Source organism: Lycium barbarum, chromosome 8, assembly GCF_019175385.1.
Source record: "Lycium barbarum isolate Lr01 chromosome 8, ASM1917538v2, whole genome shotgun sequence".
NCBI classification, from domain to species: domain Eukaryota; kingdom Viridiplantae; phylum Streptophyta; class Magnoliopsida; order Solanales; family Solanaceae; genus Lycium; species Lycium barbarum.
In genome coordinates, this window is record NC_083344.1 from 6,992,768 (window position 1) to 7,013,281 (window position 20,514).

The 20,514-nt window shown below is 32.9% G+C and overlaps 2 protein-coding genes across 2 annotated transcripts; both read right to left on the reverse strand.

Annotated features, from left to right (window-relative positions):
• Positions 1-10,054: 10,054 nt before the first annotated feature.
• On the reverse strand, positions 10,055-17,427 carry LOC132604976 (receptor kinase-like protein Xa21). The gene is made up of 3 exons (XM_060318316.1): positions 16,061-17,427; positions 10,669-11,441; positions 10,055-10,585 (listed from the first exon to the last, which is right to left on the reverse strand). The coding sequence occupies exons 1-3, from the start codon at positions 16,191-16,193 to the stop codon at positions 10,565-10,567; spliced, it is 927 nt and encodes a 308-aa protein (XP_060174299.1). The 5' UTR covers positions 16,194-17,427; the 3' UTR covers positions 10,055-10,564.
• Positions 16,277-17,497, reverse strand: LOC132607637 (LRR receptor-like serine/threonine-protein kinase GSO1). The gene is made up of 2 exons (XM_060321731.1): positions 16,918-17,497; positions 16,277-16,347 (listed from the first exon to the last, which is right to left on the reverse strand). The coding sequence occupies exons 1-2, from the start codon at positions 17,495-17,497 to the stop codon at positions 16,277-16,279; spliced, it is 651 nt and encodes a 216-aa protein (XP_060177714.1).
• Between the last annotated feature and the right edge of the window lie 3,017 nt (positions 17,498-20,514).

Below are 20,514 nucleotides of genomic sequence, written 5' to 3' on the forward strand. Positions count from 1 at the left end.
CAAAAAAATTGTGGGTTGATTGGGACGAATGGGCTCAAAAACTTAGTTGATGAAAGAACCAATTTGGGCTTCTAAATTAAATAAAAGACCTTCTTCAATTAATTATATCTTAACGTGTGCTAAAATATATTTATTACTACTCAAATAAAATTATACGATGTCATAATAGTCGTGCGATCATATCTTTAAAGTTTAACAGTAAGTAAATGCTATTGTTTAATTGCATAAAATAAATGTGATGCGTGTGTGTATAAGACGATAAATAAAAAATGTTAAAAGTGATCATAATGCAAATAATAATAATAATAATAATAATAATAATAATAATAATAATAGTAATAATAATAATAATAATAGTAATAATAATAATAATAATAATACTAATAATACTAATAATAATAATAATAATAATAATGATGATGATGATGATGATGATGATGATGATGATGATGATGATGATGATAGGCAATGACTATAGTTGGATAATAACAAAAAACGACTGTATTAATTAAAATTGTGGTAAAGTATAAACGACTATTCTTAAGCTATCGAAACATATTAGCGACACAAATAAATATTTGGAAGAAAGGCGGGACAAAACTGGGTGTCAACAAATGTAACGATGCAAACCTCCACAAACCTATTTGTAGCACACCATCAAATAAAGCTTCTTTATATTTCTTCTGAAATATTTAATGTAAAAGCTATTAAAAAACTACACAAAGTAATTAAACTGAAATGTGTTATATCAAGTAGCAAGACAACAACGATAGCATCATTACGACGTGAATTCCTCACTGATTCACCAAGGAGAAGAGTAACTTGCCATGGACAACAATGTTGATCAATTGAGCCAAAACAAACATCATTTTGTAGGCCATAGAAACCACAAGTTGAATTTGATACGTATATATCCAGTAGCCAAAATTCTTCTTATCTTTGAAACATAACTTATAAAATATATTTTATATACTCAATTTAACGTATTTGTAATATATAAAATATATTTCATACATGTAAACCTATTCAGTTCGGTTCAGGATTTTATATAAAAAATATATTTCATACATGTAAAGCTATTCAGTTCGGTTCAGGATTTTTTTGGTTTTTTTAATAAATTAAAAAGACCACCCTAATTGTTCGGGACGGTTTTAAACTTAAATAAAAACCACGGTTTTATTGACAAAACACTATAAATTGGTTCGGTATAGTTAGGTTTCGTCAGTTTTTCATATTGTTTTTTTGACACCCTAATAGTACATGCATTATATTCTTTTTGGTGAAAAGACTTCCTTTGGATAATTCTAATAAATCATTTAAAGTCTTTCAAGACAGGGGCTTGTATAAGTTGGATCATGTTAGTGAAAAAACTGCATCAAGTAAGGATTAGGAGATCGCGAAGATAAGGGGTACAACAATAACCCTTTGCATATCAGTTATTCATGAACATGTATGAATCAAACTCAGTCATATTTACTTGCATCCCAAATATACTAGAGAAGGGTTTCCATTAGTGTTGTTTCGCATTTCAATTTTTCAAGGCCACAAGCTCAATTAGAAGCTCTTGTTTTGACTTCAATCTTTAGGCAATCGGCAAGTTATGCAAAGCTAATTGAACTCACTCCCTTTTGAGCCTTAATAATAGCCTTCGCGATAGTTACAGACATCAGTTCATTGTCCACATATAAAGAGATCCAACCCCGATAAGGATGAAAAAATCTAACTGAAAATGAGAGCACATTTTGATACAATTAAATTCAACAGGGGAAACTTTACACTTTTTTCCCCTGTTGGGGGGTGTTTAGGCTCTTACCTGCAGAGATTACCGATTGTTATAATCGAATCTTTTGATACAATTAAATTCAAATCAAACGACTCAGATCGATTTTGCACGGCTGCATATATCTCTTTATACTTTTGCTAATATGATTTCCCATTGTATATAGGTCTATCTTTTTTCCAATCGACCGAAGCACTTTTCATTTTATTTCACGAGTATTAGGAGTACACTATCCTTTGTCTCCATAAGCAAATTGTTAAGGTGCAGCATTTATACCTCGAAAGGACCCTCCTTCATATACTTAAAAGATAAAAAAATATACATTCACTGATGTTGTAATCTGAAACTCTGATATATTGACACACCATAATACAAGGATTTCCATCAAATCCAAATATCTTTCAATAGATGATGAAAATAATATGTATGCAATGATCATGATATCATAATCAGTGGTGACTGGCGAGGCCATGAATTCTGCTAAGGATGTTCAAGATTTAATATATATGTACAAAAAGTAACATTTGACTAGTATAATTTTTTGACGAAGAGTGTTCAATTGATTGAGCCTATGTGGTACCGCCACTGGTCCTAATATTTAAGCAACTCAAATCAGAGAAAGGCATACCTCATCCTTTCCAACTATAACAGTGCACTCCTCCAAATCATTGGTTGGCACCTTCAATTGTTTAAGTAGAGCTATGCTTGAGATAGGGGAAAAAAGGAGAGACTAGCAAATTATCCATTTATCGTAAATGTTTCACCTGTTGGAGAATTTGGATAAAAACAACAACAGCTCATTTCTTGCTTCGTCCTCGGATCATAATAAAGTCAAATCACCTCCATCAAGTCTGCATGTTGGACATTCCTCTTCTAGCTGAAGTATATGTATGTATGTATGTATATATATGTGTATACATAGGTATACATATGTACAGTGGCGGATCCAGGATTTAAAGTTAATGGGTCCTCTCTGCGTTAAGCGTAAACCTAAAACTAATCACGAAATTATCATAGTAAGAAGGTACACATCTGATTAATAACATTTAAAACTATCTTAAATTAATGCCATACTTTAATATTTTGTTTTTATTATTTCACCTATTATTTTTCTATAATTTAATGTAAAGTAATTTGAATTTATCGATTACTTTTAAAAAAATAAAAGATTTTAAAATTATTCTATTCATCATAAATATTAAGCTACTCAAAGAACGTGAATATGATAAACAAAAGAATTCTTAGGTATTAAATTGCTGACCTATTTTCAGAAGGGTTTCTCATAAGTTTGATATCATTAGTGGATTTTGTTCTTGTTTCTGCACATACTTGTTAGGAAGTGAAAAGAAAATGAGAGAGGAAGATAAATCTATTTTGACTTAATTTAACTAGTATCAACACTACCAATGATAGTGAAAATGTAACACCTATGTATGATCCTCCTTAGTGTATAATACTCCCTCTGTTTCAATTAATGTGAACGTATCACTATTTTGGGGGTCTACGAGGTGGTTCTTTGGCCACATTTTCCTTAATTTTTTCTTAATTATTTGAATTATGAATTATCATGACTTAGAATATTTTTTATGTAGTTTCTAACTATATAAATTTCATTTTTACAAACTTGAAAAATTTATGTCAAAATTTACGGTCAAAGTTATAAAGTTTGACCGTCGTACTCCGAAAAAGTTCATATAAATTGAAACGGAGGGAGTAATATATCACATTTAAACCAAAAAAAAAAAAAGAGCGAGCGAGAGAGAGAGAGAGAGATAGAACAAGGAGTTAATGGGATGAATAAAAAGGAAATAAACATTAATGTGAAAGTGGGACTGAAAAAGAAAGGGAAATATAGAATATTATGTGATCAATTATCGGATATTGTTGAAAAGGAGGATTGAACCCTCAACCCTACAACCAAAAAATGACCTTTGGCCCATAGCACCTAGCGCTTCTTTATGTCAATGGGTGCTAACTCATCTATATACCTTAATTCTATGAAACTTTTACATAATTAACAAATTTTTAATTGAAGTTATTGGGTGCTTAAGCACCCATAAGGGTACACGTGGGTCCGCCCTTGCATATATATATATATATATATATATATACACATACATATAGACACACACACACACACATATACACAGCTCCTTCGTTTTTTGTGGTTTTCTAACTATTCTAACTTCTTTTTTTTTGAGGTGTTATTTCGACCTTTTTTAATTTTTTTATTAATTCGTTTACTTCTTTATTTTTTGGAGTTTCTATATTAGCTCTTTTATCTTTAATTATTTTATCTAATTTTGTATTAACTTTAAGTAGTAATGAGATTATAGCAATATTCTGTTTTATTATTATTTGATCTGATTTAGCGGTAAGTATATTTTCCTTATAGTCTTGTGGTAAAGAAATGGATTTTTCTGTTAATTTTAAGGCTTCTATATGTGCTAAACTTGGTCCACTCATGAAAGAGAGATTGTTTTTAGCTATTCTATTGTCTTCTTTAATTCCCTAATATCACTAGTTAAAACTTATACGTGTTGTGTTATCTGATCTACTATTTGGGTTGTCTTTATTTCTATTTCTTTTTGGTTTTTTTTTTGTAATAGCTTTGACTAGTTTTTCTATTTCGTTTTTTGTAGGTATTTTTTCTAAATTAAATTTATTATTTAAAAACTGAATATTTTTGGAGTTTCTATATTAGCTCTTTTATCTTTAATTATTTTATCTAATTTTGTATTAACTTCTAGTAGTAATGAGATTATAGAAATATTATGTTTTAGTATTATTTGATATGATTTAGCAATAGGTATATATTCCTTATAGTCTTGTGGTAAAGAAAGGGATTTTTCTGTTAATTTTGAGGCTTCTGTATGTGCTAAACTTGGTCCACTCATGAAAGAGAGATTTCTTTTAGCTCTTCTATTGTCTTCTTTAATTACCTAATATCACTGGTTAAAACTTCTACCTGTTGTGTTACCTGATCTACTATTTGGTTTGTCTGACAAAAGGTTGCGTTCTCATATAAAATAACTAATATGGTCTAAAATGTTTTTGTGTTTGTTTCTGAGAAGTTTTTCTAGATCTTATGTATCCTAGTAATCTATATTCTAATCCTGATATTATATCTATTAATTCTTGTAACCTCGGCTGATTTTCTTTAGAATTACTTAATCTAATATATTCTGGGTATAACCTATTTAGTTCTTGTTTAGCTTCTAAATAATAATTTCTCATATATTATCCTAACGGAATAAACTTCGCTTGTCTTTCTATGTATCTAATATATTCTTCTGCTCTGAATATTTCGTCGTTTGTAAACTGTATTTCCCAAAGGAGATTATTTCTGAAACTTAGAATGTCTGTGTTAGTTTCTAGAGTTTCTCGGTGTACTGTTTCTAGGTAATTAACTTGATTAGTAAGAAATCTTCTTATTTTTCTAGTGTTTCTTAGTTTTTGTCGGGTAAGGTGTATCATACGATAATGAAAACTTATGTATTTACTAAAACTATGTTGTCTCATAGAACTTTGTCTAATATTAATTGATGGTCTTCGTTGTCTAGCAGTGAAAGATCGTCTCATAAAATATAATCACAAGGTCCAAAAATCTTCTTGCTCTGATACCAAAGAAAGAGGGGGGTTTATGGTTTTTCAATATTAGTGGGTTATGGTTTTTCAATATTCTATAATTTCAAAGAAATTTCAAAGAACTCAGTGAAAAATTTAATGTGGTTTTTATCAAATGTTTAAACAATCCTACTCGGTACTTCCTCACTCCTAAATGTCCTATTATCATGTAGTTATATTTTTAAGTTTTCTGTTTATTATTATTATTATTATTATTTAGTAATCTGGACTCTGTCCAGTCATGAATCTTGTTACACTGTTCATCTCTTTTTCTTAGTCTTTGTTCTTAATAACCACACCTCAGCCATAACCATTGGTATTTATACAGAGATATAGAAAGGAGACGAGAATTAAAAAAAGTAAAAAAAGCTTTGAGCGCTTACTTAGAAGTAATAAATATAGAAGCACTGTCATCAATAATAGAAAATAGACTTTTACACAGTTTTATTAACCAAGAAACTATATCTGCAGTAATTTGGGAATTACAAGGTATAAGAGACAACATAGAACAATTTACACAAAAGATAAAGCATCAAAAGAAAGTTTGTAAAATAAAAATTCCATTAGGATAATAAACAAAGTCAGACAAAATAGATACATTAAAAAATTTAGAATACTTAGACTTAAGAATATATCCAGAAAATACATATAGAATATTAAAAGACCATACTATTAAAAAGTGTAATTTCAGTAACGGAGAACATATACATAGTGAAGATAAACAATTTAATACATTAATAGATTTAATCATAAACCTTAGTGAAAGGACCCAAGAAAATAATAAAGATACAGTTAGCATATTACACCTAATAGAATCTTCAAAAATTAAACAAAAGAAAATATTAGAAAAACTAGAACAAAATTTTGATTTCTTAAAATCACAAGAACTAGAGCTTGAGAGAAAAAATCAGTTTTTAAATAATAAATTTAATTTAGAAAAAATACCTACAAAAAACGAAATAGAAAAACTAGTCAAAGCTATTACAGAAAAACAAAAAAAAATAGAAATAAAGACAACCCAAATAGTAGATCAGATAACACAACAGGTAGAAATTTTAACCAGTTATATTAGGGAATTAAAGAATACCATAGAAGAACTAAAAGAAATCTTCAATTAACTGTGAATTTCTGTCTTATTATTTTTTTTTTCGACATGTATTTGCTAGATGTTCAACACTTCCACAAGTAAAATATTCTAGTCTATTTTTATAATTTCTCTCGGTCCTATATTTTCTTACATGTCTATTTTTATCTAAATAATGTTTTCTGGCTGCTGATTTTCTAAGTTAATTGTTCTTTCTATTATGTTGAGAATAATTTCTATTATGTTGAGTTCTATACTTTCTATGTTTTTTCTTTTTATAATTATCTTTGTCATAACTCTGAGTAGTGTATACCATGCTTTTACAAAAGTTCATTTCATTTTGTTTTAATTGTTTTTGTATTTGTATATGAGTACATTTTTCTTATAGTATATCCATTATATGTTGTATTATATGTCCTATTGACCATTTTAGACTAGGGTTTTGTATTACTCCGTCTCTCTTATTCCATCTATCTTCTATTTCTCTTCCTAAGGCTCCTGGTAATTTATTAAATAATTTTTTACCTAACTCTTGGTCAAAGGCATTTCCACTAATAGTACAATAATAAAAATAATCATTCAAAAATTTTAATATGAAACCAACTACTTATCTTTAATTGTTCTAATTTTATTAAAGCATTTCTTTGCAATACCAACAATCTACTATTTGGGTCTTCTCCTGTAATTAAAGTATGTATCTTGTTAGTAAAATTATATGAATTTTCTCCCATGGATACTAAGAATTGGAATTCCATTGGGAAATTTTCTTTGTATGCTTCCTATAGTGCCTTTGTTGATTCTCCTAAAAATGTCTCTAGATATTTATATATTGTTTCTGCATCCGTGTCATTGTAGGTTTTTATATAGTCTGCTACTACTATTCCTTTCCAAAGGTTTATTACTAAATTCCACCTTTGTGGATCATAGACCACTACCAGAATGTATAATAGATTGACAACAGACATGCTTGGTAGACAATTTATGGATATCACACAACAAGAGGGATAATAAACATTTTGTAGCAACTTTAAACGCACTTTGCCAATATTTCACAGACAAAAATCAAGACAAAAAATTTAAATATTATGTGGTAGTTCATGGCAAGACTAATGGTATTTTTCAAACTTGGCTTGAAGTTATAGCCTCTATTAAAGATATACAAAAAACTTTTTTCAAAGGATTTAATGATTTTACTGAGGCATTAGATTATGCTAGAGGAATATTGGGTCCTAACTACTAAATTTCTTCAGCACTCAAACAAAACCCAGACAAAATTCCTCAATACAACATACAAACAAAGTGATTTTTTGTGATCATTGTTCCTCTATGACCGAAAGCCTTTAAAAGACTAAACCAGACAAATGAGACATTGATCCAAGAAAAAATGAAGTTATTAGAGCAAGTAAAGATGTTAGAACACAGACTACAAGCAGTCAAGTTCGAGTTGGCACAATCTCAGAGTTTTCCATCTTAGAAACACTAACACAAGGAGTTACATCTACAAAGAAAAGTGTACTTGCGAAGAAGAAAAAGAATGAGAAAATAGAGAATATAGTTAAACAGACATTAGAAAGATTTTTTCAAACAAAAGAAGAACAAGATAAACATATAGTCCAAAATCCTAGTCTAGAATTATCTCCAAGTCCAGGGATGTCACCAGTCCATAGTTCAGATCTTGAAGGAGACATGAAAAATTTTCAGAACAATGCATTTCAAGACTCGTAGGATCCAAATGATGTAGATTCGGGAATGAGTTTTGATTTCATTGCACTACATAATTTAGACATGTAAGAGAGATAAATTAATGGAAGAAGTAATCATGATAGACAAAGACAAAGAAAAAGGCAGATTCATGGAAAAAGCAAAAAAGAACTAGAAAACAATATCAATAAAAGTGGCTTTATTAAAGCAACTTTAAGCTACAGCAAAGAACAGATCAGCAAAGGACAATAATATGAAATTTCTTCTGAAAGTTTCAAGTGTCGATGGGGCCCAAAGAGCACCCGGCTAAACTCAAAAGAACCTTTAATATTTTGAAATCCGGAGTTGAAGTCCGCCAGATGCCTATATATAGAGACCATTCGGTGAAGAAGGGATCGTCAACAACACTCACGACCAAATATATATATATATATATATATATATATATATAGGGTGAAAAGAAATAAAAAAAAAAGGTCACATTTTTCTAAAACATCAAATATTATGAAATAAATTCATTTTCAAAAACAATTGATATTTCGGACTAGATATAGTATTATTGTTTGTAGTGTTGAATACTTTTTCTGCTGTGTTTTTTTAAAATAATTTTTAATAATCTTTAGGTGTAAAAGTTATTTTTAATCACTTCTTTTGTTTAAGAAGTAACAGATTCTCGTATTTCAACATTTATCATGATTAACAGTACCGTGCTAGTTCTAGTTGTTTGATAATGGCAACCTTCCTCATAAATAGAAGCTACTTGATAAAAAAGTACTCAGTAGTGTCCTGTTTTTGCACTCTTCCGATTTAGTATAGTTCCGTGAACCATCAGCACCTTCGTACAAATTATGCATGCAATCAAGTTTTGAGTTGCAACATAAAAGCTTTACGACAGCCCCTAAAGAGAATGCGAGGAAACTGAAAAGGAGGTCTACAAGCTCGACCCCAGTTCTTCTGTATATAACACTTTTTTCTTACTTTTGCTAATTATATGCTGCATGTCTCATAACTCAAATAGTATGAGCATGATGTTTATAGTTAGCTTATAGTATCATCAGAGCATGGTATCCGGAACTCTATGCATGCGCAAATACAACAAATTTTAAGAATTTAAAATAGAAATATGAATCACGCCAAATTCACAATTTCTTGATTAAACAGATGGTATAAAATTGAATTACTTAATGCCACATCAGTTTTAGGTGTGGTAAACAAATGTCGTCTCAGATTTGCATATTCGGTGTGAAGTACATAGAAATGGACCTCAATAGTTTCTAAAGTACTGGTGCTGAGTTGAAACAAACACACTCAGCATAAGTAATCAAGCAACAATAATAATTCTCGATATAGAATATATGCATGTGTGGTTATTCTCTTGTATATGTTCTGAATTTAACTTTTGGCCCATGGATTAGTTTAGCACAGCCTTTTGATAATAGTTTCAGTGATGTCATTAGAATCAGATGTATGAGGATAATAAAATTTCCCAACTAACAATGTTCTTATAATCACCATCTCCTAAGAAAAGATATAGTAGCAGTATTGTTAGAATCGTTACTATAGTATATGGTCTTCGCGGTTGATAGAATGTGCATTCAACACCAGTAGTGCGGACATCACAATGCCCACACAAGTGTTTTTAATTGAGAACGGATAAGTAATCGATTCTTTTAAACTACGTCATAAATGATTTTGACTATTACTCATCTGGAATGTATTCTGCTGTAGTCTTTCATTTTTGAGCTATTAAAAACTCTGGGCTCAGTTATGTCTCAGCTTAGAGGCTGTAGCATCTTAGATCTTGAGTCGTGACAGAACAACACAGTGTAATAATAAAATCCAAAAGAGAGCAGGGCTGCCTTATGTTCTAAAGGGACGTTGGATATAAATACAAGCAGCATACAAGAGATGATGATATGTTCTAAAGGGATGTTGGATAGAAAAAACATACGTACGTGTGGTAAGCTGAAACCTTAACACAGTCAGCATAGGTAAACAAGCAACATACAAGAGTGAAGAGATGATGGTTCGATTATGTTCCACCTAGTAGCGACTACTGACAATATGGAGCCTAATCTTTTTCAGTGTTGAAAGAGCATCTTCCATGCTAATTCTTGCATCAGGTCTCACTAAAGTGCAGCTCAAAGCTAATTCCATGATAGATAACATACATTGCATCTTTACGTCAATTTGATCATCCCTTGGCGATACCAAAATAGAATCTAACACCTTATGAATTCCACTAGGGAAGGGATCACTAAAACAACGTTGTATGCTCAATTCTCCAGTAAATATCTCATCACTTGGTCTCATCCTTGTAAACGTCTCCATTATCAAGATGCCAAAACCGTAAACATCACTGCTTGTGGATACTATTCCATCTTGACCATACTCTGCAATCGCAATCGGAAATGATCATAAAAGATTCCTAAAAAATTTAAACAATATAAGAGAACTCTAAAATATTCTGATATACCTGGAGCAATATATCCAATGGTTGCAACTGTCCTTGTTTGAACAAAAGCCTCCCTGCACCTAACAATTTTGCAATGCCAAAATCACTAACATGAGCAACCATTTCTTGATCTAGCAAGACATTGCTTGGCTTCAAGTCACAATGCACCACAGGTGTTGAATAGCCATTGTGGAGATAGTCCATTGCAGATGCAACATCTATCATTATATCTAATCTCTGCAATAAGTCCAAGAACAAGTTGTGAGAGTATAACCATTTATCAAGTGTCCCATTGGGCATGTATTCCAACACCAGGGCTTTGAAATCAAGGTTGGAACAACTCGTTATGACTTTGATCAGATTTCTGTGGCGAAGGTTCCGTAGTATCTCACATTCTGTGTCAAAACTTTTGAATGCACTCTCCAATTGGATATTGAAGACCTTTGCTGCGAAAAGGGTACCATCTTTAAATATCCCCTTGTAGACCATGCTGAAACTCCCATTACCAAGCAAGTTGCTTTCGTTGAATCCTTCTGTTGCATGTTCAAGTTCATAATAGGAAACTCTTTCATGTCCTTTTACCAAAGACACATCTGCTTGACCTATATTCTTCTTTGTCCTTAGCAAACTTAAAAATACATACGCGAGGGCTAATACGAGAAATGGCAGACCCACTATCAAAATGATGTACAAAACAAAGAATGCCTTTTTCCTCTTGGAAGATTGGATGGCACATGGTTTCACGTTAAACCGGGAGTCACCACAAAGTGCATCATTGGACAAGAAAGATTGACCTGTAGTATTTGCAAAATAACCACCGGTTGGAATCTCTCCACTAAGTTTATTGAATGAGAAGTTTAGGTATTTGAGATACACAAGAGCTTCTAAAGATTTTGGAATTTCACCACTAAGATTGTTATAGCAAAGATCCAAGAATTCCAATGCCAACATTTTGCCAAACGAATTTGGAATAGGCCCATCTAATCTATTATGTGCCAGAGAAAGATTAATCAATTTGTCTAGACCCCCTAGAGTGCTAGGAATCTTACCAGAAAATTCATTTTTTGACAAATCAATCACTGCTGCAGCCTTTAAATTTCCAATTTCAAGTGGAATTTTCCCACTTAATAAATTGGATGAAACGTTGAATACTAGGAGATCTTGAAGGCTCCCCAAGCTTGCAGGTAAGCTTAAATTCAGCATGTTGTTATCTAGATTAAGAGCCCGTTTGGATTGGCTTATAAGTTAGCTTATAAGTTGTTTTCAGCTTTTTTGAGTGTTTGGCTGGCCAGCTTAAAGTCATTTTATGCTTAAAATAAGCTCAAAAAAATAATTGAACCCATTTGACTTAGTTTATCTAAAGCAGCTTATAAGCTGAAAACAGCTTATAAGCCAAAAAAAATAAGTTGGACTACCCCAACTTATTTTTTTCAGCTTATAAGCTGCAAACAGCTTTAAGCTGTAAGCCAATCCAAACGGGCTCTAAGATACCTCAAACTAGTAACTTCTCCTAAGCATGGCACGGAACCTGAAAACTGATTTCCTGATAAGTCTATTGCACCGAGATTCTTTAAATTGCATATAATATCTGGTATGGCTCCTTCTATCTTGTTTCTTTTTAGGTAAAATTCTTGAAGGTTCGACATGCCTTGGAGAGTATTTGGAATATCACCAGTAAACTCATTGTTAAACAAACTCATACGTATCACTCCAGTAAGATTACCATTTTCTCGAGGAATGACGCCCTTAAGTTTACAACTATCTCCGTTAAGCAAATTTAGAGAGTTGGAGAAATTCCCTATATATGTTGTCACGACCCAACCCCGTGGGCCGTGACTAGTGCCCGAATTGGGCACCCGAACACAATCACAAATCCACAAATATCAAACACTGCCTCAGATTATATCAAACCCATCCAGGTATATAACAGAAGCCGACAAGGCGGTGTTTCAAATTTATAAGATTTTCAAAGAAACTTTCGGCAGAGTTTCCTTTGTTTTTCGGACTACCCAAAATAACCCTGTACACAGCAAATACCAACAAAGGCCACACAGGGCCAACAGAACAACATATACATGTGCGAGCCGACAAGGCTGCCATAACGAATAGAGTCATGCAAACACATCCGTACAGAAGTAGGCACACACACCCACAAATACGTCTACAGACCTCTAAACAGACAAACCGAATCATATGGCGGGACAGGGCCCCGTCGTACCCCTGAATAGCGTACATATATCCAACAGTAGCAGACTGTACCAGAGTATAGGCTCTGGACAAAAGAGCGCTCCAGAATAGCAGAATAGGTGTCCTAGGCAGGTGGGTCAGCAAATCTGTAGTCTGTACCTGCGCGGCATGAAAACGCAGCCCCCGAAGAAAGGGGGTCAGTACGAAATATGTACTGAGTATGTAAAGCATGGAACGTAGTAAACAAAGTCATAATCAGAACAGGAGGTACAGAAAAATGAACGGAATATCCAGATTAGCAAAATGCTGATCATAAAGCATAAATAGTACTTACAGGAAACGTATGTCATACCTGGTCCCATTACGGAACAAAATCATAACCGGAACAGAACGTACAGAAATGTGAGTGAGATGTCCAGAGTATCAAATGCATATTTTCAAAACATGAAGAGTATGTACAGAAACATATGCCATATCATATCCGGCCCCTGCCAAGGGACTCGGCAGACAGAACGTGGTCACCCCCCGACACTGGTGCCACAACACATAAGGATCAGAAAAGTGGAATAACCCCGTAACATAGCATATCATATCAGATGGCCATATCAGATCATATCAGAACAAGCGTACATGGCACAGCATACTCCACAAACCCATGTACGCGTATACCTGCCCCCTCACATTGAGGCACGGCGAACAATGCAAAGGATCACGCTTGACAACATATCCTGGCCCGGGCTCAGTGGGGGAAACATTGAGGCATCCACGAACGGAGTAGTGAGAAACTAAATGCACTAAAAATACCATATATATATTTCCAGAGACTCAATGAGGCATATCGAATGTCAAATCAAATCAATGAAATCGGACGGAAACATAGTAAGTAAATTTAGATGTCATAACGGGTTACGGAGGCATAATCTATCCGAGATCGTTTTCAAGATTCAAAACAATTTATAAGACTTAATGAAATATTTAAAATAGTTTTTATTTAGTAGATAAAGGAGTAGTTAGAGTATCTCTAACGAAAACGCTCGAAGACAAGTCATAGACACATAAAGGGTAAAATTGGAAATAGTGGGCCCACCTCGGAACCAATGAAGCGGTGGGCTCAAATTACGTATTTTTAAGCTTATGGGGTCACCTACAAAGGTTCTAGGACATTCCATAACTTCCTAAGCAATTTGGGAAAAATTTTCATAATTTTTCATCAAAGCATACTTAAGGAATTCAATTCTATTGAATGAAAAAACGACGATTTCAAACGCGGATTCCGATGGACAGAATATTCCCCGAGGCGTAAATCCAAGCCTAGTACATCTAGGACATGCCAAGAGAAGAATCGGGATAACTTTACATACCTTTCTTGCCCTTTACGCTTGCCAAAACTCAAATCCCGTTTCGTCCAAAACCTACAAATGGTCACATTTACCAATTTACTATTCATAAGACTTAAAATTTCAACCTTAACCAATTCTTGTCTATAAAAATTTGAGCAGCATCTCCCCTATATATATATCATCCCCGAGGTTAAAACTCGGCTAAAACAACAACAACCATACCAACAACAATATATGCAACATCAATAATCGACTAGGAACGCATTCTAGCGTAAATAGTCTTATTTTCCAAATAATGCGACAATTCCAAATCCAACTTTGCACTTACAACCCGATATCAATATTTTCATATTCACATACTAATATAAGACCATTCAAACATAAACCAAAAGTATTCCAAGCTATATATTCAATATTCAACAATTCCATCAACTTCCATATTCAATCCAAAATTCTTATATATGCAACAAAACCATCCCAACACATTTTCTACTTACTAATTCATCTCCAACAACAATCTACCACACGGCCAACATGGCATCTTTCCAATTTCATCCAATTTTCATTCAACTTCCATTTCCAATACAAATTCCACAATAACCACAACTAGTATACAACTTAAAATTCAACTCATATATGTATACAACATATATACACCCATGGCTACATATATAATATATATACATACCCACTTTGCAAACTTCCATATTTTCATAAATTCTACTCATTTCTACATACTACAACACAAACAAACCTTCATAACATAAGAAAAAAGAATTGATTCTTACCTTGTTTTTATGAAAGTAGCAAATTCTTCAACATCTTATTGTTCCCATGCTCCTCTAACTCCAAACAAAATTATATTCGTGATTATGCGTTGCCCGGACTTCGATTAGTACTTCGTAGCTTGAAATTTCACTCACAATCCTCACTTTTATGTGAGATTTAGGCCCCTTTTTGTTGCTGAATTTTCTGGAAAATTTGAGAAGTTTTTAGATGATAAAAATGGGGGTTTGCCCCTTTTTATAAGGGCTGAAACGGCGTCACTGTAGCTACAGTACTGTAGCAGTGCTGTAGCATACTGTAGCAGTGCTGTTTCTGCGCGACAGTTCAGTTTGTAGCGTCTATAATTCTCTACTCCGACGTCCTATCGATGAGTGGTTTGTTGAATCATAAACTAGACTTGACGAACTTCATTTTAGGCTTTTGAAACGCCTTAAAACTCCAAATATGCATAGAGATATACCCCTCCAAAGTTGACTAAAAATATGTCCAGCATTTCTCAAATTTTCGTCGAACTTATTTTCTTCAACTTGCTCGATCTCGAAATATTCCGAAACCCTCCATACATGATATTTATCACTTATTATACATGATAATGACCATATTCTTGTGTTTTAAAATACTCTTTCCCGATTACGACTTAGAAGATCATAATCATCCATTATTTAAACAATATACTTAATAATGTCTCATTCCTCATACTCCAAAGTTGTTTTACCTAGTCGTAACTCGACATTCTTACATTCAAATTTAACAGTGTTTCTTCGAAGTACGGGGTGTAACATATGCGGACAAAACACCATCCAACGGATTATCAGCAACCGAGAGTTCTCTTAGTTTCCTACAATTTGTTAATGATGTAGGGAAGCTCAATGTTGAATCACAGAAAAGATTATTCCCACACAAGTTTAGAATCTCGAGGTATTCTAAATTACCAAGTGATTCAGGAATTGGACCTGTGAAACTGTTGGATGAGAGATCAAGTATTCTGAGTCTTGAAGAATTTGAGATTGAAGTAGAGATTAAACCACTCAGTTTGTTTGCTCCACAATAAAGATTTTCTAGGATGGGCATTCCACGACCTAAATCTAAAGGAAGAGTACCTGAAAGCTTGTTTGTCCCAAGATCTAGGATCTTCAGTGTTGACATGTTGAAAATGCTTGTAGGGACAGAACCAGTAAACTCATTCTCGGCTAAAGACAGCACTTGTAGTTTCTTTAGATTACCTAGCTCCATTGGTATCTCTCCTGTTAATTTGGGGAAATGTATGAGTACCGGATGGACTAGAACTAAGCGAGCTACAATATCCCAGAGTTATGTTATAATATCCCATATTGTTCTCCATCACTCATAAACAAATTACTGAAGTGAACATGTAATACAGCTCTATCTGAACTATTGAAAATTACTAAATCAATATATCAATCAATCTAACTATGCATAGTTTTAGTTTGGATCAACAATATAAATCCCTTATTCAAATAACTTTATTAGATTATCTATGCCAGTAACATACCACGGTCTTCCTAATCCATGTAGTTACATTATTTCTATGCTGACTACATTTGAAAAACATATATAGGTAGAGTTAATTTGATTAAGTCAAGAATAAGGTAGAACTATTGGGTGTTCTCATTTTTTAAGATCCTAATATGAAAACAAAGTATTTACTCTAAAATATTTAAAGTAAATTTGTAAAAACACGTTAACTTAAGAATGCGTCAGGAACCAAAAATAATCGGTAACTATGCTGTTAATGGGAGAACAGAGCCCTCATTTCGGAAAATTTGTTGTACTTCTAAATGCTGCTTTGGCACTTTGCACCACATCCTTTCTCGTTTTCCGTTTTCCTTCTTATTTTATTAATGTGACACCTATTATCAACTATTCAAAATACGGTATTGTTGTGATGGAAGAGAGAAATGGAAGAAATTTGATCTCTTGTATAGAAATATCATACCTTCCAAATGCAGAGTTGCAAAATTTAATATTGTAAGAGTTGTTAAGTTGGATAGCTCTCTTGGTACAGTTCCAGGAAACTCGTTTTCAGACAATGATAATAGTTGAAGCTTTTTGCATTTCTCCAGGTTTGGAGGAATAATTCCATCTAGGGAATTGACGGAGAGGTAAAGCCCTTCCAAGTTTGGAAGATGGTCACATATAGATGTGGGAAGCTTACCAGTAAGATTGTTATTGGCAAGAGCAATTGCTTGCATCGTTGTAATGTTGAAGATTGATGTTGGTATAGAGCCAGTAAGCTGATTATATTGCAGGTCTAGGAACTTCAAGTAACGAAGATCACCGATTTCCCGACGGATCTCTCCTTTGAGAAAATTTCTATTTATTCTCAACACCTCCAGCTTTGTTAGATTGGACAGGGAAGATGGAATTTCCCCCCAAAACTGATTCATCGAAAGGTACATGTGCTGAAGGTTAGGTAATAAACTTAAAAATGATGGAATGGAACCAGTGAAGTTATTGCTTGCGACATTATCAATTTCAACCTCTGAAATGAGCCAACTCTTCTGGTAAATCTCCATGGAAAGTGTTGTTACTCATGTCGAGGGAAATGAGAAATGAGAGGTTTCCAAGGTGTGGAGGAATGGTACCCAGTGACGGAGCCTGAATTTTCACTAAGGAATGTCAAAATATAAAGAAGTAAATTCACGAAAAAGCCAAGGAGTGTCAATATGTAGTATATATACATAAAAATAAAAAATTTACCTAGCTACACAGTGTAATTTTCCGACGAAGGGGTGTCGGTTTGACACCCCTCAACTATATGTGGCTCCACCATTGATGGTACCATGAAGTTGCATGCTAGAAATGTTTAAAGCAGTGACTCGATTGTGGCGGGAGCCACAAGTGATTCCGATCTAGCTGCATATTGGGCTGAAAGAGGACCAGTTGCTTTGTAAGATGTTATGAGGAGAAGAAATGTGTGATTTCAGTGCAAGAAGAGCAACTTCATCAGTGCTAATATTAGGAACACTAGCAAGTGAAGTATTGTGATGAAGCAGAGTGAAAACTGCTAGAGCAAAGAGAAGATTGCAACTTCTGTCCATAACTATATGACAAGTAGATTTCTCTTTATTACTTGTTGAGCTAAAACAAGAATTGATATAGAATGCTAAACAATGATCTTAGAAGATCTATTTAATGATTTCAAATCCATTATATACTGTTTTTAGTCGGTCGCTGGAATTGTCTTTTAGCTAATAGTGGCAATTAACTTCTCGACAGGGCAAGTTTTTAAATGTATGGCATTGTGCAAAACATTCTTCAAGCCTGACCCAACAAGTTATTAAAAAAATTCAAAAGTTTGGTTGGGTCCCACTGTCGTTGAAATCATTTGCATTTGCACTCATATGCACTATTTTTATTTGACATGTTTTTCACTGATCTTAGTTGGCTTATTTGATAATATTAGATTCATTATTGGATTCCCATATGGTGTTCTTACTCGCAGTGTATTTTTTTTTTTTTTCTGTTTAGACCTAAGAGTTTGAATTTTTAGTACAACTAATTGTATTAGTGAAAGCTGTCGATAGTCAAGGTCTCCTCTACCACGCCACTCAAAAATAAAGCCAGTATAGTTGATGATGGGAAAAAATTTTGTTTTTTCCTAAATTCCTAAAATCACTCTTAGATAAATACTTATTTTTAAAAAATCTAAAATAAGTCTATGTATCCTAGTAGTGAAACTGAATACTTGAAATTCAGGAAATCCTTACTTTTCTTCATGAGAAATAATTCAAGTGACAGAATATTTTACCATGAGAGAATTGCACAAGAGTAACTAAACTTTATCATTGATCGATGCACAAGAACAGCACAAATTCACCTAAAGTTACAAAGATATAGGTCAAGTAGAAACAGTGAAAGCTTTACAAATGACTCTATACTATAAGAATTGAATTTTGGTGGCTTCTAAAACCATTTCTGAAGATTCTGTTTTTACCTTTATCTTCAATTTTATTTTGTAACAAAGTGTGATCAATTCCACCATTAGTCAGATGGTATGACATTACCACTGTTCCCTAGGCAAAAAGATACAAAAATAACATTTTTGCAACAAATATCATCCACACTCTCCACTCAGTTTATATTTTATAAAAAGAGATCCACCACTTTAAATTTTGTAAAAAAAAATTCATGCTCAATGTGAATAAATTGTCCATACCATGTGAAAGGATTATATTAACTAACATAGTAACTAGTTACTACTATTGTTGATTTTTTGGACTGGTGGATCTTTGCAAAGAGAGTTGCTAAATTGTCACACCAATTTGACCTAAATTTGGCCACACTTATGTAAAAACCACCATAACCTCTATTGTACAATTTTAAGTTAAGATAAACTTTGAGAAGAAAAGATAGAAATGACATTAAATAAGCATAAATTATTAAATTTGACCTAAATAGTTATATGAATTTATCCCATTTGGGCCATTGTGGCCAACATAGTGTGGCCAAAAGACCTTTCTGCTTTGGGGCAAAATTATGTGTATTTGAAAGTCTGTAATAACATTGCAAGCATTTATTTATAAAAGGATTACGGAGATATGCAATTTATTAATGTGGCGCCTCAAGATATTCTAATACATTGTTTATGAACTATGCTTTGCAAATTTTTTAAAATTTTATAAGAGTTAAGAAAATTTTGATAGTTTTCACAAATTGTGGGGTTATCATGTTTATGAAAAAATACAACATAAGAAATTCAAATTGCATGTTCAAACAAAATTTCAACTCCAAATCAACCTAATTTAGGGGGACGTTATATGTATTATTCATGCATATATATAACTTCCATTCGTTGATGATAAGAAAAAGGAAAAGTGAAAACATGGAACCAACTGATAATTAACTTCATAAAAGAATTGAAATGACAACTGAAGTAATCCTCAAATTTCTATAGATTATTTAGTAAAGCAAACAACAAAAAAGAAAATGTTTAACCAGAACAATATATGAATAGTAATATGGCCATACATATATAGGACTAAATGCATTGGAGATATGATCAGAAATGGTACATATGTAACTTCAGCATCACCATGGAGCAGCAGCTTCCGAATCATCGAATGTGAGTGCAGCACTTGCAGCAGGGCCTTCACTCAACTGTCGACCATATCCGTCTGAGGTGGTCGACGGTGCCAACGCCACACCTGAACTTTGGGTTTGGCTCATTTCACGGCGTCCGTTCAATTTTCTCCCCATGCAAAATGCTGGCAAGTACACCCCTTCCACAATATATGAAACTTTATATATGCAAAGCTTTCGCCACATTCTTTTTGACATCTAAATAAGAAGGAAATGTATAGCTTAATTACCGAACTTGCTAAAATTTTATGCATTCTGTTTTAATTTATGTGATACTATTTTCTTATTAGGTTGTTATACATTTCTATATATGAAAACATTTAACTTTAAATCTATTTTATTCTTAATAAGAATTCTTTTTTTATAATCACACAAATATTATGATATGTTTAAGACTACAAGTTTTAAGTTTTATAACATACAAGTTTTATGGCATGTATAAGACTAAAAA